At 40.6% G+C, this 23,587-nt stretch overlaps 1 protein-coding gene across 6 annotated transcripts; it reads left to right on the forward strand.

Annotated features, from left to right (window-relative positions):
* The first annotated feature begins 25 nt into the window (after positions 1–25).
* Positions 26–18,166, forward strand: LOC120046465 (protein FAM204A-like). Of its 6 annotated transcripts, XR_005476815.1 has the most exons (8): positions 26–375; positions 567–657; positions 1,101–1,143; positions 3,145–3,250; positions 5,136–5,225; positions 6,159–6,291; positions 11,795–11,874; positions 17,122–18,166. XR_005476815.1 is itself a non-coding variant. In XM_038991727.1 (7 exons), exons 1-7 carry the CDS (start codon positions 127–129, stop codon positions 17,840–17,842), a joined length of 741 nt encoding a protein of 246 aa, XP_038847655.1. In that variant the 5' UTR covers positions 26–126; the 3' UTR covers positions 17,843–18,166. The 6 variants fall into 6 exon arrangements, 5 of the variants coding, with proteins under 5 accessions (XP_038847655.1, XP_038847656.1, XP_038847657.1 ...); XM_038991727.1 differs by lacking the exons at positions 6,159–6,291; positions 11,795–11,874 and having other exon boundaries at positions 17,257–17,366; positions 17,791–18,166; XM_038991728.1 differs by lacking the exons at positions 6,159–6,291; positions 11,795–11,874 and having other exon boundaries at positions 3,148–3,250; positions 17,257–17,366; positions 17,791–18,166.
* The last annotated feature ends 5,421 nt before the right edge of the window (positions 18,167–23,587 follow it).

Here is a 23,587-nt window from a genome sequence, read left to right on the forward strand (position 1 = left end):
TCATAGTGTCCACCAGGAAGTGAAATGTTTACAATCTTTGATTTGGTAAAAAAAATAGGTATACCAGTTTGTTTTGGAACACGTCATAATCCGAGCATACATCGTTGTCGATTTGCCCTTCTCAACATGTATAGCGGACTTTTACCGAAAGGTCTGACCGATGCAGAAATTAGTTCAGATGATGAAGACGACCAAGGTGTTGCAAATCAAGAAATAGCCGCAACTAACGTTCAACGTCCTGCAGTTGGACTTTCGCGTGGTCTTAAGCAAAATTGTGTTACACTTGGAGACGCAAGTTATTCTTGTATCCAGCCCTTCATAGAAAATGACCCGTGTTTGGACTCCTTACCCGGGATTTCCGAGGAGAATTGGCAAGTATGTGAAGTAAAATGTGGATAGGCTACTCATTTGAAAAGCTACATTGTATGTTTTAAAGTGACTAAAGACACTAACGTGATATACACATCACACAAAAAATGTATTAACTGTTGAAAAGGAGGTTTTCATGATTTGGGTTAATGATTTGTTATTGCTAAATGTGAATGGTTGCGCTTCATGTTCTTTAGAAATGTAAAGAGCAACAGAAGAAAACAGATGAGATAAACACAATGAAGCTCCCCCAAAAAAGACCGCAGAGAAAAGGACGATATAAGAAAGGTCAATTGCACTTTTTAACACATACACACAATAGCCACTGAAGATAAAGATCAAGGACATCTTTGCTCTGGTCAGATGTAAGCCTAACCTACTTGACCTATCTATCACAGAAATAATGGAAAGGGGAAAACCAGAGCAGAGCGGTCATCCTGTGTCCAAGTGTCTCATGACCCTTGTTTTTTAAAGTGCCTATTCACTGACTTTCATTTGTCCTTGTTCAATTCTGAATGGTATTATAATTGAATTAATAAAAGTCACTGAAAAAAAATAGTCAACCAGTCTACCCCTTTTCATTGTTTTTCAAGGGATATAACCACAGTGTAGTTTATATTTCTGAGGTCATGAGGTCATGACACAATACAACAAAGGGTGATTTTTGGAGTTTACTTGACAGTTCACAGGGAACCAAGATGAATGTCTTTGTGTTTCACGTCACTAAACAGATGAAAGATCAGCAACTAAGAACATGGAATCAAACAATGAAAGGTAATGTAGACCTATCGATTTTTGAAAATGTAATTGTATCACATACAGTTGAAGTCGGAAGTTTACATACACTTAGGTTGGAGTCATTAAAACTCATTTTTCAACCACTCCACAAATTTCTTGTTAACAAACTATAGTTTTGGCAAGTCGGTTAGGACATCTACTTTGTGCATGACACAAGTCATTTTTTCAACAATTGTTTACAGACAGATTATTTCACTTAATTCACTGTATCACAATTCCAGTTTACATACACTAAGTTGACTGTGCCTTTAAACAGCTTGGAAAATTCCAGAAAATGATGTCATGGCTTTAGAAGCTTCTGATAGGCTAATTGACATCATTTGAGTCAATTGGAGGTGTACCTATGGATGTATTTCAAGGCCAACCTTCAAACTCACTGCCTCTTTGCTTGACATCATGGGAAAATCAGAAGAAATCAGTGAAGACCTCAACAAGTCTGGTTCATCCTTGGGAGCAATTTCCAAACGCCTGAAAGTACCATGTTCATCTGTACAAACAATAGTATGCAAGTATAAACACCATGGGACCATGCAGCCGTCATACCGCTCAGGAAGGAGACGTGTTCTGTCTCCTAGAGATGAACGAACTTTGGTGCGAAAGGTGCAAATCAATCCCAGAACAACAGCAAATACCTTGTGAAGATGCTGGAGGAAACGGGTACAAAAGTATCTATATCCACAGTAAAACGAGTCCTATATCGACATAACCTGAAAGGCCGCTCAGCAAGGAGACTGCTCCAAAACTGTCATAAAAAAAGCCAGACTACGGTTTGCAACTACACATGGGGACAAAGATTGTACTTTTTGGAGAAATGTCCTCTGGTCTGATAAAGCAAAAATAGAACTGTTTGGCCATAATGACCATCATTATGTTTGGAGGAAAAAGGGGGAGGCTTGCAAGTCAAAGAACACCATCCCAACCGTGAAGGACGGGGGTGGCAGCATCATGGTGTGGGGGTGCTTTGCTGCAGGATGGACTGGTGCACTTCACAAAATAGATGGCATCATGAGAAAATAAAATGATGTGGTTATATTGAAGCAACATCTCAAGACATCAGTCCGGAAGTTAAAGCTTGGTCGCAAATGGGTCTTCCAAATGGACAGTGACCCCAAGCATATTCCAAAGTTGTGGCAAAATGGCTTAAGGACAACAAAGTCAAGGTATGGGAGTGGGCAACACAAAGCCCTGACCTCAATCCTATAGAAAATTTGTAGGCAGAACTGAAAAAGTGTGTGTGAGCAAGGAGGCCTACAAACCTGACTCAGTTACTCTAGCTCTGTCAGGAGGAATGGGCCAAAATTCACCCAACTTATTGTGGGAAGCTTGTGGAAGGCTACCCAAAACGTTTGACCCAAGTTAAACAATTTAAAGGCAATGCTACACTCAATTAGTATTTGGTATGTAAACTTCTGACCCACTGGGAATGTGATGAAAGAAATAAGAGCTGAAGTAGAATTAATTATTTCAGCTTTTATCTACTATTATTCTGACATTTCACATTCTTAAAATTAAGTTGTGATCCTAACTGACCTAAGACAAGGAATGTGTACTAGGATTAAATGTCAGGAATTGTTAAACTGAGTTTAAATGTATTTGGCTCAGGTGTTTGTAAACTTCTTACTTCAACTGTAGCTCTACAATAGACTTAAGGCTGAGTCCCGGTACTTCACCCACTACAGCTCGCACACTTTCTTGCATGGATTTTAGAATTGTGGAAACTCGCTCTAGTCAATGCTTAGGCTACACCAATCCTATGCTTTTTAATCCATGACGGTAGGTGTTCAAGTGCAGACTTCTGAAAAAGGGTGGTGAATCGGGACATAGCCTTGTTGGTGTAGGCCTACCTAATAGCCTATTCTACTAGGGCTTTCTAAAAAATTGCATGTGTACTTATCACCCATGTATATTCTAAACATATGCTGTAGTCTTGTACTGAACCGATAATGAACATGAACACACTTTCTTTTTTTTTCTCAGCAGAGAACCTCAAGCGGAGCATGAAAGGCATTGGGATGGGCTTACGCAGTACTTTGGCATCAATGATAGATTTCAACCCCCTGCCTGTAGCAAGCCTGCTCCCAAGGTAACAAAGATGTCTGCCACATTACTCGCCTGCCTGTCTGTGTTTAATGCCATCAAGTTATGGTAAAAGCATTGAACGTGTTCTGTCTTTCCATATCCATGCCTGTGTAACTTCTCATTGTTTTATCAAATATGACAGGTGGATTAAGAGGTTTTTAGACTCAAATCTGACGTTGAGTAAAATATAAAAGATAGTGTTAAATGTAATGATGAGATTACCTTAATCTTGGCATTGGGATGATTCTCCACTGTCCTTTTTGGTTGAGATTAATGTAAGATGTAGATTTGCTCTAGAGAGAAGTGTGTGTACTGAATGTCTGTACAAAGACCTGACAGCTCCTGCACACCTTGTTACTGTTTGTGGAAAGCCACGTATAGACCAATAACATAGCCTCTCACACTTTGAGTAGCCTAATTGTCAGACCCATGGATCTAGCCTGCATAGCACTAGCTTAGGCTATATTTTTTGGGGAAACAGATGTATGGAAAATGGAATCACAGACAGTCACCTGCTTTTGTTTTTGTGTGTCTCAGCCCTGCATCTATGTGCTGGTGAATAGCTGTAGTGTGTGTGTGTGTGTGTGTGTGTGTCATAAGATAAGTAACTCTTGGAAAAACGAGTTTATTTATAAATGGATTCAAGTAAGAAATGAAGTTATGTACTTGATAAGTCTGATGTAATAGAACAAGAAAGACACATATTTTTATATGTAAATTGTCATGTAAGCAAAGTGGTTGCAAATATAATAATTGTGTATAAGATGGGGAATTTGTCCTAATTCAATTGGAAGTTCCAGTAATGCTTATTTGGAGTGTTATTTGAATTCACTTTATCTCAAAGTACCATAAAATTGAATTTTTGCTGCGTTTTCTACTCATTTTCAAAAGAGGAGGCCTACTTTGAATGGATAAGATATAATTAACAAGAAGCTGAATTAAACAGAACTTGTCAAGTCAACATAACGAGAAGGTCTTGCTCCTCCGTGTTCAAACATTCTCATTAGTGATCAATGTCATTTAGACATTCCATATTACATTAACAAATGTTAAGTCAATTACACACTAGGCACAAAATATTTTCTTTGGGACATGCACATTCAGTCTATAATTCAGTTCACATTGTCAGCAAAAAGGCTACTGTAAAGTTGTGGTGGTAGTAGAAGTTTGTATATATGTAGTTATTACTACCATCTTTCATTTCATTATTAGGCTCCACTTGCTGTCTTTTTCCAAATTCATTTGAGGGATGAGTGTGCGTCCATAAACAACTTGAGTCTTTATATATATATATGTTTATATATGCCATTTAGCAGACACTTTTATCCACAGCAACTTGCAGTCATGCGTGCATACATTTTATATATAGGTGGCCCCGGGAATGGAACCCAGAATCCTGGCGTTGCAAACACCATGCTCTACCAACTGAACCACACAGGGCCATGAGTCCTTGAATCATTTTTTATGAAGATGCTTCAGAGCGGGCTCCCCTAATATATAGAAGTATAACATCTTGCCTGTCATGTGCCCTTTGAAAGATTTTTGGAGAAATGCTCTTTACTGTACTACTTCGGATAGTCTCCTTTTTTAGGGAACCACCCTGCCATCAGTAACCAGGGGCATCTTTGCCCCCTCCCCTGCTCCAGTCTGTAATGGAAATGTGTAATTAAAGAGTCACATTTATGTTTGGTAACACCCCCCCCCCTACAAGAAAAAAAAGAAAAAAAGATTTCCCTTCTAATATCCAATCAAAAAGGTTTTCATTTGTGAAGGAAAATCTACATATTTGTATTAATAGCAATCCTATAAAAAATAAGGCCCAGGGGAAGTTACTCTTACATTTTCCCCCCTTTCTATTTCTAAAATCACAAAATGTTCCCCTTCTCCAGTCCAGCCTAGAAAAGAGCATAGAGAGCGCCATCGCTGAAGGGGACTTTGGGAAGGCGGAGGAGATGAGCGACAGACTCGCCACTCGAGAGGTACGTTGCACTGATAAGAGATCTTTGGGGCGCTCCCGCTGTGACAAATCAAACTAATGGATCCGCGGCCATTTCTTCCTGCAAAGACATAGGGGAACAAAAACACACACAGGCACACTTGATTGAGAAGTCCTGCAGCCCTTTTCCATTGAGTTAATGGAAATCCCTCCCCCTTAGTTTTGAAGTGTGGCAGTGTCTAAAGGACTTTTGCCTCTGCTTTTTAATGAAAGGGTACATTGCCTTCAAGCCAACTTTTAAAACATTCTCAAGGTGCAAGTTTCATACCTTTGAAGTGCACACGTCCCTAAATGCAATGCCTGCAGTTTTGAAACCACTCGTCTCGCCAGGCATCATGGATCAAGCGGTTTGAAGCTAATTTAGTAGAAAATGTAGCCCACGCACCCATAATTGCAGTTAAAAAGACACAGCTACTACTTTTCATAGTTGGGGATTACAGTATGTTCAATTGTCACAACTAGAGGTGAGAGATGTGATGCCCTTATAGAAGCAGTGATATTCATGCATCAGTACAGCATACACACTTAATGTCTGTCAGCCATGTACCGAAACCTTAATTCAGATAAACACTTGAACTTCAACAAAGGTTAGGCAATGCACGCAAACTCGTCGTACTCTATCAAACATTAAAACCTAGTTCTCTATTAAAAATGTTGTTGAGGGACACGCACGGTAAGTGATTTGATATGCCAGCAGACTAATGTTGAAGGCTGATTCTTGTACCCAGCATAAAATAAAACAGACGATAAAACACAATAATGCAACTGGCCAAATAAAAGGTTAGAGAAATGTAAAATTAAAAACTTGCTTTGTGGCTGACAGTGGCACCTGTAGTTCCAGAAAGCCTCTTAGAGCACTAGTGGATTTGGGCAGACTTAGCTGAGGTTCTTTGCCTCTCTGTCACCTCCCTTGTAGCTTGCCAGGAACATGAAGGATGGGCTTGACAGCAGTCTGGCAGCCATAGCTCACTCTGTATCTGTGTTTACCTCATGCTCAGAACAGTGAATTGACTGAAGTTTTCAAGAAATTCTCACATACAACAAAATTGGTGAGTATGAAACTGCATTCATTGTTCTGTAGTGCCTGGTAACATTTAGCCCAATATCAGCCTCTCTGTAAAATTGTCTAAATGACTATGAGAGCTAATGACAAGTGACCTACAAATTCCACCGACTTCTTGTAAATAGATAGGAAAATACAGCAGCATACACTACCATGAATGAGTAGGACATAGACATTTCACCATTTATTCTACTGTAGTATGTTGACCATGTTGCACAGAAGGGGAAACTGACGTGTTACTGCTGCCATATCCCTTTTCAAATATGTTTTTTCTCCATCTCTTTAGTGGATGTTGGACCAAATATACTGTATCTATGGTAGAGGATAAACTTGAGAGAAATGTAGTTTGCTACAGATGGCTCAAGTGTTGGCTGCTGGCAGCGTCACGGTTGCGGCTTCGTTTCCTAGATAAATAATAGCATGTGGCGTATTAAACATGCTCTGGGGAAATGTGCGTAGAAGTGGAGAGTTTTATACCCACGTCTAATTCTTCTTGAGTTCAACCTCATTGCACTTTGCAAATTATGATTGCGACACTAGTGTTGACTCTGGACAGTCCTATGGTGACAAACGTTTAGTGGATCAATATTCCCAACTGTGGTCAGAATAGATTTCAAGGTTATTATTGAAGCGTCTCATTTGATACTGTATGTAATGGCCTATTTGTTTAATTTGTTTACAGTCATAACACTTGAGAGACATTATTATGGCAGGCTTTTTAGTGGAGGAATAGTACCAGGTTTTTCGTAATGGAAAGAACGGAAAAGGATTTAGACAGCTGTGAATTACTAAAGAGGGCTGTGTCTGTCCCCCAAGGCATTGTTTGTAAAGAAACACAGTTCACAGTGTACCAGGTTGTCACAGTATTTCAGTTCTCAATCTACCAGCATTGCTTTTCGAACCAAAGTGAAATGTCTGAAGATGTTCCTCCATTTAAAGGAATTGTTTGATTCTGCTGTGTTTTGAGCTCGTGACAATCAATTCATTATTTTTTTGTTGACTTTGAATCTGAATATTAAAACAATTTGGTAAAACCCTTTTTTTGAGGCTTCTTAGAAATTCTCTGATACATGTGCTTTCATCTGTTCGAGTTCTAAAATACACTGCCAGAATATTTACAGGTTGCTTTGAGATTGTCTCCTCATTAAAGTATATCTTTAAATATTCTCCAAAGTCTGAAATTCTTTGTTTCAAATACTTTTTAAAGCTCGGTTCTTCTTAAAAGTTCAAGTTCAGTATTAAGTCCACCAAAATGTGACACAAAGCAATCACATTTCTTCTTAGGTATCTGTTCATGTTATTAACTGGTACCTTACTGAGGTAGTGTTGTTTTGAAAGAAGCTCTTTCGTTTTCATCCCTAATACCTTTACATTTTAGAAAACCATTGTTTGCAGATAGGGTTGGCGATGTTTCTTCTTTTCTCACGTGCAGTTTGGTTTGTTGATCTTTTGCAGAGCCGTACTTTTCTTGTTGTTTCTCAAAGGCTGGCTTAGAAGTCCCAAAATAGTAGGAATAGCTTCTGGCCCCTAAAGTACTTCTTAATATTAGTTCAGTAGATTAAGTGGTGCAAGTCTTCCAATTAGGGCACTTGCGACGCCGTCCTTTGATTATTGAACATTATTTTACACAGCTGTACGTTGCAAATGGAGTAATTAATTTCCTTTAATTAGCATAATATTAAGTGCTATATATAACTCGCTCACCCTCTGTCAGGAGAGTTGATAGGATCCGGCAGCTCATATTTAAAAGATGGATTCCAGAAAGCATTCCTGAAAAATGAAACAAAGAAGGCTGTATTCAGTTAAAACGTATATATCCAATAATACAGCAACTGTTAGAAGCATTCATAGCAGCTCATAGCTTCTTATAACTGCCTACACAAGTGCATAAATGCCTATTATTCATTCGTAATACATTATGAATGAGTTTAACAGCTAGCCCTAAGTAAAATAGCCAAGCACAACTTAATCCAATGGTGATTGTAATTCACTGTCTCTTCAGTGGACTTCCATCCTGCAACAATTGAGCACATCCCTCTCCTCTACAAACCGAGCAATAAGCGCCCTTTTTTTAATATTTAGTTTTTTACTCTGAGGCAGTACTTTTCATATAATAAGTGAAAATAATACAAGACAAAAGACTGTCACACCGTGTTAGTGCTTCCAGTTTCCCCTTAGCAGTGATCACAGCTATTAGCGTACATTACCACTTCAAAACAGAAACTCTATATTCTGACACAATAGGGGGTGTCATGTCCTTTTCATGAGTTCCAGAAGCTAAAGAATATGGAAATGATGGAAAGAAAGAAACGCCTGCATGGTTCGTCATAAACACTTGGCTAACCGCTGGTAGTCTAAAGTACAGAACCCAGAGAAATTACACTCTTCAACACACCATAGATAGATGGTTAGGAGTGACATTTCTGAACACAGAAAGACAAGCTAAATTATCCACAGGTGCTGCTCGTGGCAAATGAACAGTCACCTGACGTTAGATCATTGTATGACTGAGATACAGGCCTAGAGCCATGTAAATGGTGGTTGCTGGAAGGCCCAGATATTCTGTGTCCACAGGCTAACTTGCATCTTTACTTCTCATACCACTCAAAATGGTATGATATTATTATCAACCTAATTTCTTCTACTATTTCAATGAAGCCAGAGATACAGTACCAGTCAAAAGTTTGGACACGCCTACTCATTCAAGGGTTTTCTTTATTTTTACTATTTCCTACATTGTAGAATAATAGTGAAGACATCAAAACTATGAAATAACACATATGGAATCATGTAGTAACCAAAATAGTGTTAAACAAATCAAAATATAAGTAGCCACCCTTTGCTTTGATGACAGCTTGGCACACTCTTGGCATTCTCTCAACCAGCTTCATGAGGATTGCTTTTCCAGCAGTCTTGAAGGAGTTCCCACATATGCTGAGCTCTTGTTGGCTGCTTTTCCTTCACTCTGCGGTCCAACTCATCCCAAACGATCTCAATTGGAGGCCAGGTCATCTGATGCAGCACTCCATCATTCTCCTTTGTCAAATAGCCCTTACACAGCCTGGAGGTGTGTTTTGGGTCATTGTCCTGTTGAAAAACAAATGATGGTCCCACTAAGTGCAAACCAGATGGAATGGTGTATCGCTGTGGTAGATATGCTGGTTAAGTGTGCCTTGAATTCTAAATATATCACAGACAGTGTCACCATCAAAGCACCATCACACCACCTCCTCCATGCTTCACGGTGGGAACCACACATGCGGAGATCATATGTTCACCTACTCTGTTTCACAAAGTCACAACGGTTGAAACCAAAAGTCTCAAATTTGGACTCATCAGACCAAAGGACTGATTTCCACCGGTCTAATGTCCATTGCTTGTGTTTCTTGGCCCAAGCAAGTCTTCTTATTATTGGTGTCCTTTTAGTAGTGGTTTCTTTGCAGCAATTCGACCATGAAGGCCTGATTCACGCAGTCTCCTCTGAACAGTTGATGTTGAGATGTGTCTGTTACTTGAACTCTGAAGCATTTATTTGGGCTGCAATCTGAGGTGCAGTTGACTCTAATGAACTTATACTCTGCAGCAGAGGTAACTCTGGGTCTTCCTCTTCTGTGGCGGACCTCATGAGAGCCAGTTTCATCATAGCGCTTGATGGTTTTTGCAACTGCACTTGAAGAAACTTCTTGTTTCTTGAAATGTTTGATATTGACTGACCTTCATGTCTTAAGGTAATGATGGACTGTTGTTTCTCATTGCTTATTTGAGCTCTCCTTGCCATAATATGAATTTGGTGTTTTACCAAATAGGGCTGTCTTCTGTATACCACCCCTACCTTGTTGCAACACAACTGATTGTCTCAAACGCATTAAGAAGGAAAGAAATCCCACAAATTAACTTTTAATTAGGCACTCCTGTTAATTGAAGTGCATTCCAGGTGACTACCTCATGAAGCTGGTTGAGAGAATGCCAAGAGCATGTCAAGCTGTCATCAAGGCTACTTTGAAGAATCTCATATCCACTTCTACAATGTAGAAAATAGTTAAAATAAAGAAAAACCCTGGAATGAGTAGGTGTGTCCGAACTTTTGACTGGTATTTTATTATTTTATTTTTCACCTTGATTTTAACCAGGTAGGCAAGTTGAGAACAAGTTCTCATTTACAATTGACACCTGGCCAAGATAAAGCAAAGCAGTTCGACACATACAACACAGAGTTACACATGGAGTAAAACAAACATACAGTCAATAATACAGTAGAAAAATAAGTCTATATACAATGTGAGCAAATGAGGTGAGAAGGGAGGTAAAGGCAAAAAAGGCCATGGTGGCGAAGTAAATACAATATAGCAAGTAAAACACTGGAATGGTAGATTTGCAGTGGAAGAATGTGCAAAGTAGAAATATAAATAATGGGGTGCAAAATAAATAAATACAGTAGGGGAAGAGGTAGTTGTTTGGGCTAAATTATAGATGGGCTATGTGCAGTAATCTGTGAGCTGCTCTGACAGCTGGTGCTTAAAGCTAGTGAGGGAGATAATTGTTTCCAGTTTCAGAGATTTTTGTAGTTTGTTCCAGTCATTGGCAGCAGAGAACTGGAAGGAAAGGTGGCCAAAGGAGGAATTGGTTTTGGGGGTGACCAGAGAGATATACCTGCTGGAGCGCGTGCTACAGGTGGGTGCTGCTATGGTGACCAGCGAGCTGAGATAAGGGGGGACTTTACCTAGCAGGGTCTTGTAGATGACCTGGAGCCAGTGTGTTTGGCGACGAGTATGAAGTGAGGGCCAGCCAACGAGAGCGTACAGGGCGCAGTGCTGGGTAGTATATGGGGATTTGGTGACAGAACGGATGGCACTGTGATAGACTGCATCCAATTTATTGAGTAGGGTATTGGAGGCTATTTTGTAAATGACATCGCCGAAGTCGAGGATCGGTAGGATGGTCAGTTTTACAAGGGTATGTTTGGCAGCATGAGTGAAGGATGCTTTGTTGTGAAATAGGAAGCCAATTCTAGATTTAACTTTGGATTGGAGATGTTTGATGTGAGTCTGGAAGGAGAGTTTACAGTCTAACCAGACACCTAGGTATTTGTAGTTGTCCACATATTCTAAGTCAGAACCGTTCAGAGTAGTGATGCTGGACAGGCAGGCAGGTGCAGGCAGCGATCGGTTGAATAGCATGCATTTAGTTTTACTTGTATTTAAGAGCGGTTGGAGGCCACGGAATGAGAGTTGTATGGCATTGGAGCTCGTCTGGAAGGTTGTACTGGTACTGTATATTAGGAAAGAAACCCATACCACCATGGCATGCATTGCTTTGGAAACCACTTTAAGTACTGTAAAGCAAAGGTGGCACAACATGGCTATTTAGGTGAGAAGAGGAGCTGAACTAAGTGTTTCATGTTATTTTGGTGTTTTCTCTTTTCAGTACCTTTCCCTGTGATGCCACATTTTTTAATGAGCATTGCTTTTGTGGAAAACACTCGTTTTCAGATTTAAGCTGTGCCCGCCCCACATCAGAAAATGAGGCTTTCTTCCTCTCTCCTGCGAGGACCCCGGGCGACTGAGAAACAGTTAAGGAAAGTCTCTTCTTCGTTCCTTTTTCCTTCAGCATAAGCAATTCATCACAGAATGAACTCTTATTGTATGTATCTCTGGATGACTCGCATGCAATTTCTGCCCATTTTAATTTTGAAATGGATTTTGTGAAATGGGTACTAAGCTTTTATCAAATGCTTGGGAATCTCATTTAGATTATTGTATTTCATTAATTACTTGATAGGCAAAGCATACTTTTCAATGTAGATTTTTTTTGTGCTGTTTAATTAATTAGCATGTTTTCTCTTTTAATTAAAGCCATTTTTTTTATTAAAGCCCACAGCAAAACACATATATAATTTGTTTGTAATTAGGCCTTAATTGGTGGTAGTGGAAGCTTAGCACCCTTAGTTTCTTTTTTCATGATTGCCATTTTATTGCCAGTCAGTCATTAATTAAACTGTTTTTCTAATTAGCTTATAAAACTGTTGATGGCACATTATTGTAAGTATGAGTTCAAAGCTTGCTAATAAGCCTTCCCTACTCAGAAGAGGCAAGATAATGGAATATGCACAAAGCGGGCAAACTTTCCGACTCTTTTTCAGTCCCTAAAGATGACAGTATCTAGCATCAGATTATTAGGGAACAGAAAAATAGAGACATGCATTATACCACTGGCAGTTCGGCAATATCTTCCCAGGAGTGGCTCTCTTTTTGCATGTCATGTAATGCTGTTTGTCAAATTGGCAGCAAGATTACATAAACCTCTTACGACTGCCCCCTGAATGACAATAATGCTAATCTTTATTGAGAGAATATGGCAATGCATCCGGAATAAAAAAAATGATATGGGGAGGATATACAGCTCATGGCTTTGATTAGATAAGCAGTCAAATGGTCTCACCAGACAACCAATGCCAGTAATGCGTTGATGTACTTAGATGTTTTTTAACACCTACAGAATATGGACTATTCGTCATCACAAAAAATTGGACTGAAATTCCTTATTGACCAAGTTTCGCCCACGTCCCAGGACTCAAAACCGGTTCCAGCGACTGCCAACACAACACCTTAGCTGTTACACCAAGAGATCTAAAACCTCTTGACGAGGTTGCTAGGTGTTGGATTAAAGTCGCGTCACTACCCCTCTTCTTCCCCATCTCAAGTTCCTAATGCCTGGGCACACCTTCGATGGCCTCACGGTAGCGCCATCACACTTCTGACACCAATTCGCGAATTCGGTGGTAGCCCTGACCGGGACTTAAACTTGGGTCATTGGATTGTCAACCCAACTCCTTGTAGCCTTTATGCCAAGATAAACTTAGGACCTCTTGATGAGGTAGCTACTCACTACAATATATTGCATACAGTGTTTTCAACTTACATATTGAACACTTTGACATACTTGATTACATTGTGTATGTTTATTCATACTGTAATTATTATTTAACATGTTCTCACCTGAGATTTAACCTCACCACCTCTTGGTTCACGGCATTCCAATCTTCCTACTACGTGTTAAAAACGTCCCTGGGACAAACCGGGAACCAGACAACGGCCAGGGGACCATGACACAACATCCAAAGAACGTCCTAAAACCGGGAACTAGACAACCTCCAGGGGACAATGACACAACATCCAAAGAACGTCCTAAAAACCGTCCATGGGACAAATTGGGAACTAGACAAAACCTCCAGGGGACCATGACACAATGTCCCAATAACGTTCAGGGGACCATTGGACAAACCGAGGAACTATAAAAACGTCCCGAAGAGAACGTTCCCTTGGGACCATCACGCAACATCCTAAGGAGTAGTAAAATTAAAGTCCTGAGAATGTCCTGACATGGTCCTCAGTGATGTCCTGGGAACTTACAGGGAACTAGACAAAGGTCCCCCAGAGAACGTTCCTTTGGGACCATCACGCAATGTTAGAATGTTTTTAGAAAGTCCAGTGGGAAAGTAATCGCTTGAGGGACCTAATGGGAACGTCGCCGCATGTCTTTAGGACGTCCCCAGTTTGCTGGGCTTCACTCAAATCATTGTCAAGACTTGTTCTTATCAACATAGTAATTTCTTTGTTTAACTTGCACCGATAGGACAACCAATAGTTGGAAATAGATTGAATGGCATCAAAGCAATTTAGTGGACAGACTGCCTTATGCTTCATTGTCGCAGTAATGCTTTTACATGGCATAAACAAGGTCAAGTTGAAGTATAGCAATCTGACTTTTCAGACTAGAAACCCATTTTCCTTTTTTCCTCCCTACCTCGATTCTTCGAAATTAGACTGAAATTGCATATGAGCTGCCTAATCTGATATTTATTCCATTCTTATATAGCCCTGCTTTCCAAAGTTGACTAAGGCCACATTATTTAGGCATTAAGGTAGTGTGATAAGGGAATTAGGCTGGTCATTAATCGTTTACACGTCAAATGCAGCGGAGCAGCTCGGGGTGGTGATTTAGCGAGGCAAAGCCACCTAGCCCCTGTTAATCCACCTCTCACATGTTTTAATTGGAAGAGGCTTCCCTGGATACCACATTTTATGAATGGGTTTAAGGCCATTTCTTCCTTAAAGCCATCATTTATATCATATTGTTAATACCAGCCTGAACACTTTATTAATATAGAGAAGCATTTGCGTTAAGTTGAATCTTCTCTCCCCACCATTGTCTTTTGAAGCTGCTGTTGTTTGTAATGTGTATCTTGGAATATCCAAGGATTCTGAGAAATGCACAGTTGTCAGTAAATCATTGTGATGACGAAACTCATGTTGGTGAACTGGTTGAAATACCTGCATGATCCCCAATGTCTTGCATACTTTGGAAGCGATTCCATTTGTGTCACTGACAGAAGCCACATCCATGCTGTCTATGCAGTAGGCTGTGCAGCAGCATAGAAGTCAGCTCAAAGTGGACTATGATCGATAACTTGCATTATCTCAATACTATATTGTGTCAATACAATGGACATGCCTTATCACGGCCTTATCTTTAACATGGCCTGTGCTGAAGTGATATATAGTATAGCGAGGCCACATATTTGGGAGTCCACTTGAATCTCTATGACAACCCAAACATGAGTGACAACAGAAAGTGGTACTATTGATTTAACTTTCCTAGTGGTTCTAAGCTACTGCAGCAGTGGCAGTATAATGCAGCAAAAATTCGCAAAACCTTCCAAAGGTCACAGTATTAATCCTTTGAATAAACCTTGTGTTAAACAGAGGCTGTGCTCAGGACGGAATTGAAAGAAAATAAAATGGTTTTGGGAGAAAAAAATTGAGGGTATCGGACACTAAATCTTCATTTTAACATTGGTCTTACGGAAACATGGAATAGGCTTGTATGACTGCCTTAAACAAAGAACACATGAGGTTTTTGTGTCGAATAGGCCCATTTCTTTTCTAGCTTTGTGTTTTTATTCTGGCAGCAAATGTTTTCATTTCTGCTGGCTTGTGGTTTGAAAGGATTTGGCACTAAGACACACACAAGGGGAGGGGAAGAAAAAATCCTGAAAAGTGGATCAAAAAAGTAAATGAAAAATAATGTCATATTACAGAAAATATGAGAGGCTAATTTGTGCCGACTTTTTGCTAATTTTGTTCTCGCCACAGAAAGAGGAGCCGTCACCTGCTCGGCGCCACAGCGCTGACAGTGCCAGTGATCCATGAAATAAGCTGCCGCTGGCTTTGTTCAGATAAGAATGAACAAATCTGCACAATGTACTGCTCTCGGAATCTCATTTTCATACTTGCATGCAGGCTAAAAGAAATAAGCTGTTTGCAGGCTTGATTAATCAGACATTTGAGGGCTTTTTTTGTCTCTTTGATCTGTTCTGTCGCCTAGGTAACTTGGTTGACATTAATGTTGAGCCCCAGTAAAGACAATCAGGGATGTAGACTGAATTGATAAAAAATAAAAAAATATATAAAGACCTTTACCGCTTTACCCGCTCAGTGGCTGCATTCAAAAGAGAAGAGGGGGGAGGGGGTATGTGAGAGGGTTTTAATTATGTCAAAGTGTCAATGTGTCAGTGTCTTTTGGGGGGGGTTTTAAGGAAGGCGTGGTTTCTAGACATTTTGAATTTCAAATGCTCCCCACAGGAGAGCAGGTTAATGTGGGTAATCCTTGTGTTAAAAAAAAGATACATCTCTGGTTGTAAAGCTCAAGGAGCCATTTAGCATCTTCCAATTTCCTTTTATTTTCTCTCAAAACGATGCCTTTTACCCAATGACTTTTATTTTTGGCAAATGTGTGAACGCAGGAGAATTGTCAACAATTGAATAAACCTTCAGATTTAGGATCCCAGCCTGCGCCACATCCAAGCAAAAGCATTTAGCACCTACATCACTTAAAAATGGTGCTCAAAACGCCCTGGTGTTATCTGCTGGCAAATCTACTCCCAACATGAGAATGATCACCCATTGTAACTTACCCTTTCTCCAGAGTTCTGCCTAGAAAACATTATTTATGGGCCTTTAAAACCTAGAAAAAATTGCAAGGAATTAGAAAACTGTCATAGTATGTTAGCTTCAGGTTATGCAGACGCTTTTACAAATCTTCCAAGTGACTGTATAGATGAATGCCTCGAGGGCCCAGCCGGAGCCCAGTACTTGCAGCCAGCTGAAGCCCTTATCTTTAATCCAAGCAAAGTACCATTAATCTTTTTGAAAGACCTTTATGGCTTTTAATGTATCCCAAATTAGAACATTTTACACCCTTGGTTCCTGAAATATGGTGATAAAAAGCCTTTAGAGTTAAATGTGTCCTGGCTGCTTGCACTGTCCTGCTTAGTCCCAACATTTTGTCTTTCTAATAAAGTTTATCCCACTTAATTATAATAATTTTTTTAATTGACTAGCATGTTGTTGTTGAGATATGGTGGCACATTTCTTCTTTCCCCTGATTGTACTCTGAATGTTAGAAATAATTACCTAAAGGGTTGGAGATTTGTTCCAAGTGTGGAGTGACTGGATGTTGCCTTTTGTTTCCTGTGTCACTAGGGTTATTGGGATTATTCTGCTCAACAATACATGCACTTCCTCACTGATATTTGAACAAAATGTGTTTGCCACTTGCAGTCATGGTCATTCCTTTAACCTCTGATTTTAAAGATCTGCCCGTTTCAAATAAAACATTTCCTTTTACTGTACATTCAAACGATTTAAGTAAATATTATGATAGTCATGGTAAATGGTTGACTGTCTTATTTTCGATTACTATTGAGCAGTTGAATGTGTATTTACTATGTTTTATTCTTCACCAACCCACAATCTAGGTGCCGTCATTGCATCATGGTCAGGGTGAGACAAAACGGGAACCGGAGGCACTCATGAGAAGCCACCCTGACATGTCAGTTGGAAGAGAGAGAGACTGATTTACATCATCTAATGGGCCTTGTCTCTTTCAATAGTTGGCCGTGAAAATCGCGCAAGCCACCGATTGCCGTGACTTTGTGCAAAGCAAACAGGAAGTGGAGGCTTCGCGGGCAGCCCAGAAAAGGAAGAAACAAATCGCTTGGGGGTTTGTCTTTTTTACTTTCCTCCCCACAATTATCTCCCTAATTTACATTAAATCGCAGTTTGTTAGCAACATACATTTGTTATGCATATTTGGCTAGCTTGCCACCTTCTTTCTTACTTAGTTCATGCACAGGTATAAATACATGCTAGGGTTTGACTATACAGAGAAAGTGTGTACTGTAGCTGTCGCTTAACATTAGACTGGCACTTTTGAACTGTCACAGTGGATGTCATGGTAAGAATGTGTGTATAATGTATTATGCTAATGTCTAAGAACAACACACAACTAACTGTTATTTCAAGCTCTCAAGAACATGGAAATATGTATATTTCATACAGATTCATTTTTGTCATTATAATTTCTGTAATAAGTAATACATTTTGCAAAGAAGTTTTGCTAAATCAGTATTTTAACATCGATTCAGGTTTGAAGCCAAGCAAAGATGGGAAACCAAAAGCAACATGGGCTATATGTGACTTTACGTCTTCACTGAAGAGCAAGAAAATGAAGATTTGTGTCATTTCTCAGTTAATTTAATGACGTTTGTGTTTGATAATATTTTTGTTTATGCATATCATTTTTGCTTCACGTTAGTACCATCATGTTTGTGAAATTGTCAAGATACTGTACACAACTAACAATAAAAAAAAAAACATCTAATCTGTAAAATTTATGGAATGTTCAAATTAATTCTCTGAGCACTCCATGGTGGCTGCTTTATGTGCTGTGTTCCATTACATTTCTGTGATTTTTTTTTTTAGCATTTCGGGGATTTTTTCCCTTCAAATTAAATCTGGTGTACATTACTGGATGATGCGTTTATTCATTGCTGTAAAGTGGGTTAATCATGAAGGTGCTCCTTTCTTCTGAGGAGGTAGAGAAAGAAAAGATTAGGTTCCTAATGCAATGTACAGGATAATGTGCGGTAGGATTTGCCGGTGCAAAATGAAATTTGGCTGCTGTAAACTGTTGTGAGCAGTCGTAAATTGTGTGAACAGAGGGACAAGAAACAGAGGCTTTGCTGTTGGCCTTCACCCATGCTGAGAGAGATGTCATTGTTCCTCCGCTTAAACAAGAAGCACAGGATATTTCTAAGGAGCCTACTCTATAGCTGTAAAGAGTATGAGCGGTGATTACGTTGTTGTTGTGTATTCAGAAGATTTGATGCTCCTCTTTACAGTTTCTTTGCACTGTGATCTTGTTTTGCTCTGCAGCGACCTGTTCTCCAACTGGTCCGTCCCAAATGCTTCCCCCAATGCAGATTGCGATTAATTCTTGTAATTTCAAATTGCATGTGGAAAAAGTGCACGACTGGTAATTGCCATTATTCATAAACCTATATTATTTTGTTAACAATGCAAAATGATTGCTTTGCTCCAAGGCAATCTGGATTAATCCACCTCAGTTGTTTGCTCTTCACACATTTTTGCACCCACTCCCAAATGCTGTATCCTATTCTCATAGTCTTGCTGTGTATGCTGAATCAGTCTAGCACTGCAAGAAAAATAGGCAGAACATCAGCATAAAAAGTTTACTTGACCGAAGCGGCTTAAAACTGTGAACATCTGAAAAGGGCTGAGAACTACAATGAATTCCACAGAAAAAGATAACACTTTGACAAGCAGAACCAGGTTAAGGGTATAACTTACTGTCACTGGCAATAGTTTTCAGAATTTTACATGATACGATTATTTATTTGTTGGTGCACATTTTGTGAGAAAGAACTGCCAAAATAATGGAAACACTTGAGTAAATGAGAGTATATTGAAAGCTGGTGCTTTCACACAGGTGTGGTTCCTGAGTTAATTAAGCAAATAACATCCCATCATGCTTAGGGTCATGTATAAAAAATGCTGGGCAAGCCATTAATTTGGCTACCATGGCTATACCCCATAAGATGGCAATGCCCCCATCCACAGGGCACGAGTGGTCACAATGTTTTGATGAGCATGAAAATGATGTTAACCATGGCCATCTCAGTCACCAGATCTTAAACCAATTGAACACGTATGGGAGATTCTGGAGTGGTGCCTGAGACAGCATTTTCAACCACCATCAACAAAATCTATTGTTGAAAAATGGTGTCCCATGTAGCTCATTTGGTATTAGTGCCCTCCAAGCTCATCACTAAGCTCTGGACCCTGGGACTGAACTCTTCCGTTGCATCTGGATCATGGAATTCGTGATGAGCCACCCCCAGGTGGTGAGTGTAGGCAACAACATATCCGCCATGCTGACCCTCAGCCCAGGGGCCTCGTGTCCATTCTTAGTCCCCTCCTGTACTCCCTGCTCACCCACGACTGCGTGGCTGCGCACAACTCCAACATCATTAAGTTTGTTGATGACACAACAGTGGTTGGCCTGATCACCGATGATGATGAGACAGCCTATAGGGCAGATGTCGGTGACCTGGCAATGTGGTCTCCCTCAACGTCAGAAAGAAAAAGGAGCTGATCGCGGACCTTAGGAAATGGAGGGCCGAGCATGCCCCCATCCACATTGACGAGGCTGTTGTGGAGTGGGTCGAGAGCTTCAAGTTCCTTGGTGTCCACATCACTAAGGAATTACCATGGTCCACCAACACAGTCATGAAGAACGCATGACAAGCCTCTTCCCCCTCAGAAGGCTGAAAAGATTCGGCATGGGCCCTGAGATCCTCTAAATCACAGGTGTCAAACTCATTCCACGGGGGGCCGAGTGTCTGCGGGTTTTCGCTCCTCCCTTGTACTTGATTGATGAATTAACATCACTAATTAGTTAGAAACTCCCAACACCTGGTTGTCTAGGGCTTTATTGAAAGGAAAAACCAAAAACCTGCAGACACTAGGCCCTCGGTGGAATGAGTTTGACACCCCTGCTCTAAATGTTCTACAGCTGCACCATTGAGAGCATCTTGACTGACTGCATCACCACTTGGTATGGCAACTACTTGGCATCTGGCCGCAAAGTGTAACAGAAGGTAATGTGTACAGCCCAGTACATTACTGGGGCTGAGCTCCCTGTCATTCAGGATCTCTATACCAGGCGGTGTTAGAGGAAGGCCCTAAAAATTGTCAGTCTAAAGCCACCCTAGTCATAGACTGTTCTCTCTTCTAGCGCACGGCAAGTGGTACTGATGCACTAAGTCTGGAACCAACGGGATCCTGAACAGCTTCTACCCCCAATCCATAAGACTGCTAAATAATTAGATAAATAGTTAACCAATAGCTACCCGGAATATCTGCATTGACCCTTTTTTCACTAACTTTTTTGACTCATCACATACTGCTGCTACTGTTTATTTTCTATACTGTTGCCTAGTCACTTTATTCCTACATGTGTAAGGACCGACGCTGGAGACGAGAAGCAAGTACAGGGAGTGAACATTTAATGGAAAACGGACATCAAACAAAACAAAAAACGTATCTGGACGGGGGACCAAAATGACATGACGACAATAATGCTGACACGGGAAACAGAACTGAGGAACAGACAGATATAGAGGGAGCAATCAACAACATGAAGAAGTCCATGTAAGTCCAATGAGTGCAGATGCGCTTAATGATGGTGACAGGTGTGCGTAATGAAGGGCAGCCTGGTGCCCTAAAACACCAGAGAGGGAGAGCGGGAGCTGGCGTGACAGTACCCCCCCCAGGGGCACCACCCAGTGTCCCACCTGGGCGAGCCTGACGGGCCGGCCGAGGCATGGGCGCTGGACTAGCTGGCTGAAGTGTAGAAGCCCGACGAGCCGGCTGAGGCGTGGGAGCCTGACAGTCCCGCTGAGGCGTGGGAGCATGACGAGCATGCTGAGGCGTGGGACTCCAGGTGAGTCCAATGAGCGCAGATGCGAGTAATGATGGTGACAGGTGTGCGTAATGAAGGGCGCCCTCGAGCGCCAGAGAGGGAGAGCGGGAGTAGGCGTGACAACATGTACTTGAAGTCGGAAATTTACATACACCTTAGCCAAATACATTTAAACTCAGTTTTTCACAATTCCTGACATTTAATCCTAGTAACAATTCCCTGTCTTAGGTCAGTTAGGATCACCACTTTATTTTAAGAATGTGAAATGTCAGAATAATAGTAGAGAGAATGATTTATTTCAGATTTTATTTCATTCATCACATTCCCAGTGGGTCAGAAGTTTACATACACTAAATTAGTATTTGGTAGCATTTCTTTTAAATTGTTTAACTTGGGTCAAACGTTTTGGGTAGCCTTCTACAAGCTTCCCACAATAAGTTGGGTGAATTTTGGCCCATTCCTTCTGACAGAGCTGGTGTAACTGAGTCAGGTTTGTAAGGCCTCCTTGCTCGCACATGCTATTTCAGTTCTGCCCACAAATTGTCCATAGGATTGAGGTCAGGGCTTTGTGATGGCCACTCCAATACCTTGACTTTGTTGTCCTTAAGCCACTTTGCCACAACTTTGGAAGTATGCTTGGAGTCATTGTTCATTTGGAAGACCCATTTGCAACCAGGCTTTAACTTCCTGACTGATGTCTTGAGATGTTGCTTCAATATATCCACATAATTTTCCTCCTCATGGTGCCATCCATTTTGTGAAGTGCACCAGTCTCTCCAGCAGCAAAGCACCCCCACATCATGATGCTGCTACCCCCGTGCTTCATGGTTGGGATGGTGTTCTTCGGCTTGCAAGCATTCCCCTTTTTCCTCCAAACATAGCAATGGTCATTATGGCCAAACAGTTCTATTTTTGTTTCATCAGACATTTCTCCAAAAAGTACGATCTTTGTCCCCATGTGCAGTTGCAAACCGGTGCAGTTGCAAACCGTAGCCTGGCTTTTTTATGGCGGTTTTGGAGCAGTGCCCTCTTCCTTGCTGAGTGGCCTTTCAGGTTATGTCGATATAGGACTCGTTTTACTGTGGATATAGATACGTTTGTACCTGTCTCCTCCAGCATCTTCACAAGGTCCTTTGCTGTTGTTCTGTGATTGATTTGCACTTTTCGCACCAAAGTACATTCATCTCTAAGACAGAACGCGTCTCCTTCCTGAGCGGTATGAGAGCTGCGTGGTCCCATGGTTTTTATACTTGCGTACTATTGTTTGTACAGATGAACGTGGTACCTTCAGGCATTTGGAAATTGCTTCCAAGGATGAACCAGACTTTTGGAAGTCACATTTTTTTTGTGAGGTCTTGGCTGATTTCCTTTGATTTTCCCATGATGTCAAGCAAAGAGGCACTGAGTTTGAAGGTAGGCCTTGAAAAACATCCACAGGTACAAGGTACACATTATGCCAATTAGCTTATCAGAAGCTTCTAAAGCCATGACATCCTTTTCTGTTTACTTTGTACCCATGCACATCGACTTGGTACTGGTACCGTGTGTATATAGCCAAGATATCTTTACTCATTGTGTATTTATTCCTTGTGTTATTATTTTTCTCTTTTTTCTTTCGGCATTGTTGAGAACGGCCCGCAAGTAAGCATTTCACTGTTACTTTACACGTTGTTTACAAAGCATGTGACACATTTTTTTTTTTTTGCTGATATTTTAAAAGGAATAGTTATTCAATAAAGAACGATTGACAGGCATCTAAACACTGTCCTGATGATCATAACTCAAAACACTTACTGTAATTTAAATGGTGTCACCATGGTATATCTATGGGTGTCACAGTCAACTTGCGCTGCTGGCACTGTGTGGTTATTGTAGTTCATTTCATAAACATTGCATGACCCCCAACTCTCAGAGAAAATAACTGCTTTACACAGGGGTGATATTCCATTTGACCTGTTCTCAGATTATGTTTACCTTCTCTTGGAAAGGCCCTTTTATTTGTATGTCATCTCATTCTGTGTCCTTGGCATAATTCTGTTGCACCAATTGACTCAGAACAATGGCCAGAAGCAATACGCATCTGTGAAAATGCTTTTGATATATGTAAAAAAAAAAAAAAAGAAGAAAAGAAAAAGAAAAAAAAAGGAGCCATTTAAATGTTAGCAAGACGAGGGTTTTCATTGAACATGGCCAGCATACAGCCAAGAGCGGTGCAGCCACCGTATCAATAGCATCTCAGTTTATTAATCTCTTTGAACACTGCATAATGCCTTGAGCAAAGAGGAGCTGCTTTTTAAGCAGCAGTAAAATCCAGTTTCCTTCTCTCCATGTTAAGGAGCCATTTTCAATGGGTTTTTACTGCAAGCCAGGCTTGGCCCCTGACCTACGTTGATTTGTTGTGAAATGCATAGACAAACTCCTTGGGCACATGTTGAAAC

The sequence above is a fragment of the Salvelinus namaycush genome, chromosome 4 (genome assembly GCF_016432855.1).
Source record: "Salvelinus namaycush isolate Seneca chromosome 4, SaNama_1.0, whole genome shotgun sequence".
Lineage (NCBI taxonomy): Eukaryota > Metazoa > Chordata > Actinopteri > Salmoniformes > Salmonidae > Salvelinus > Salvelinus namaycush.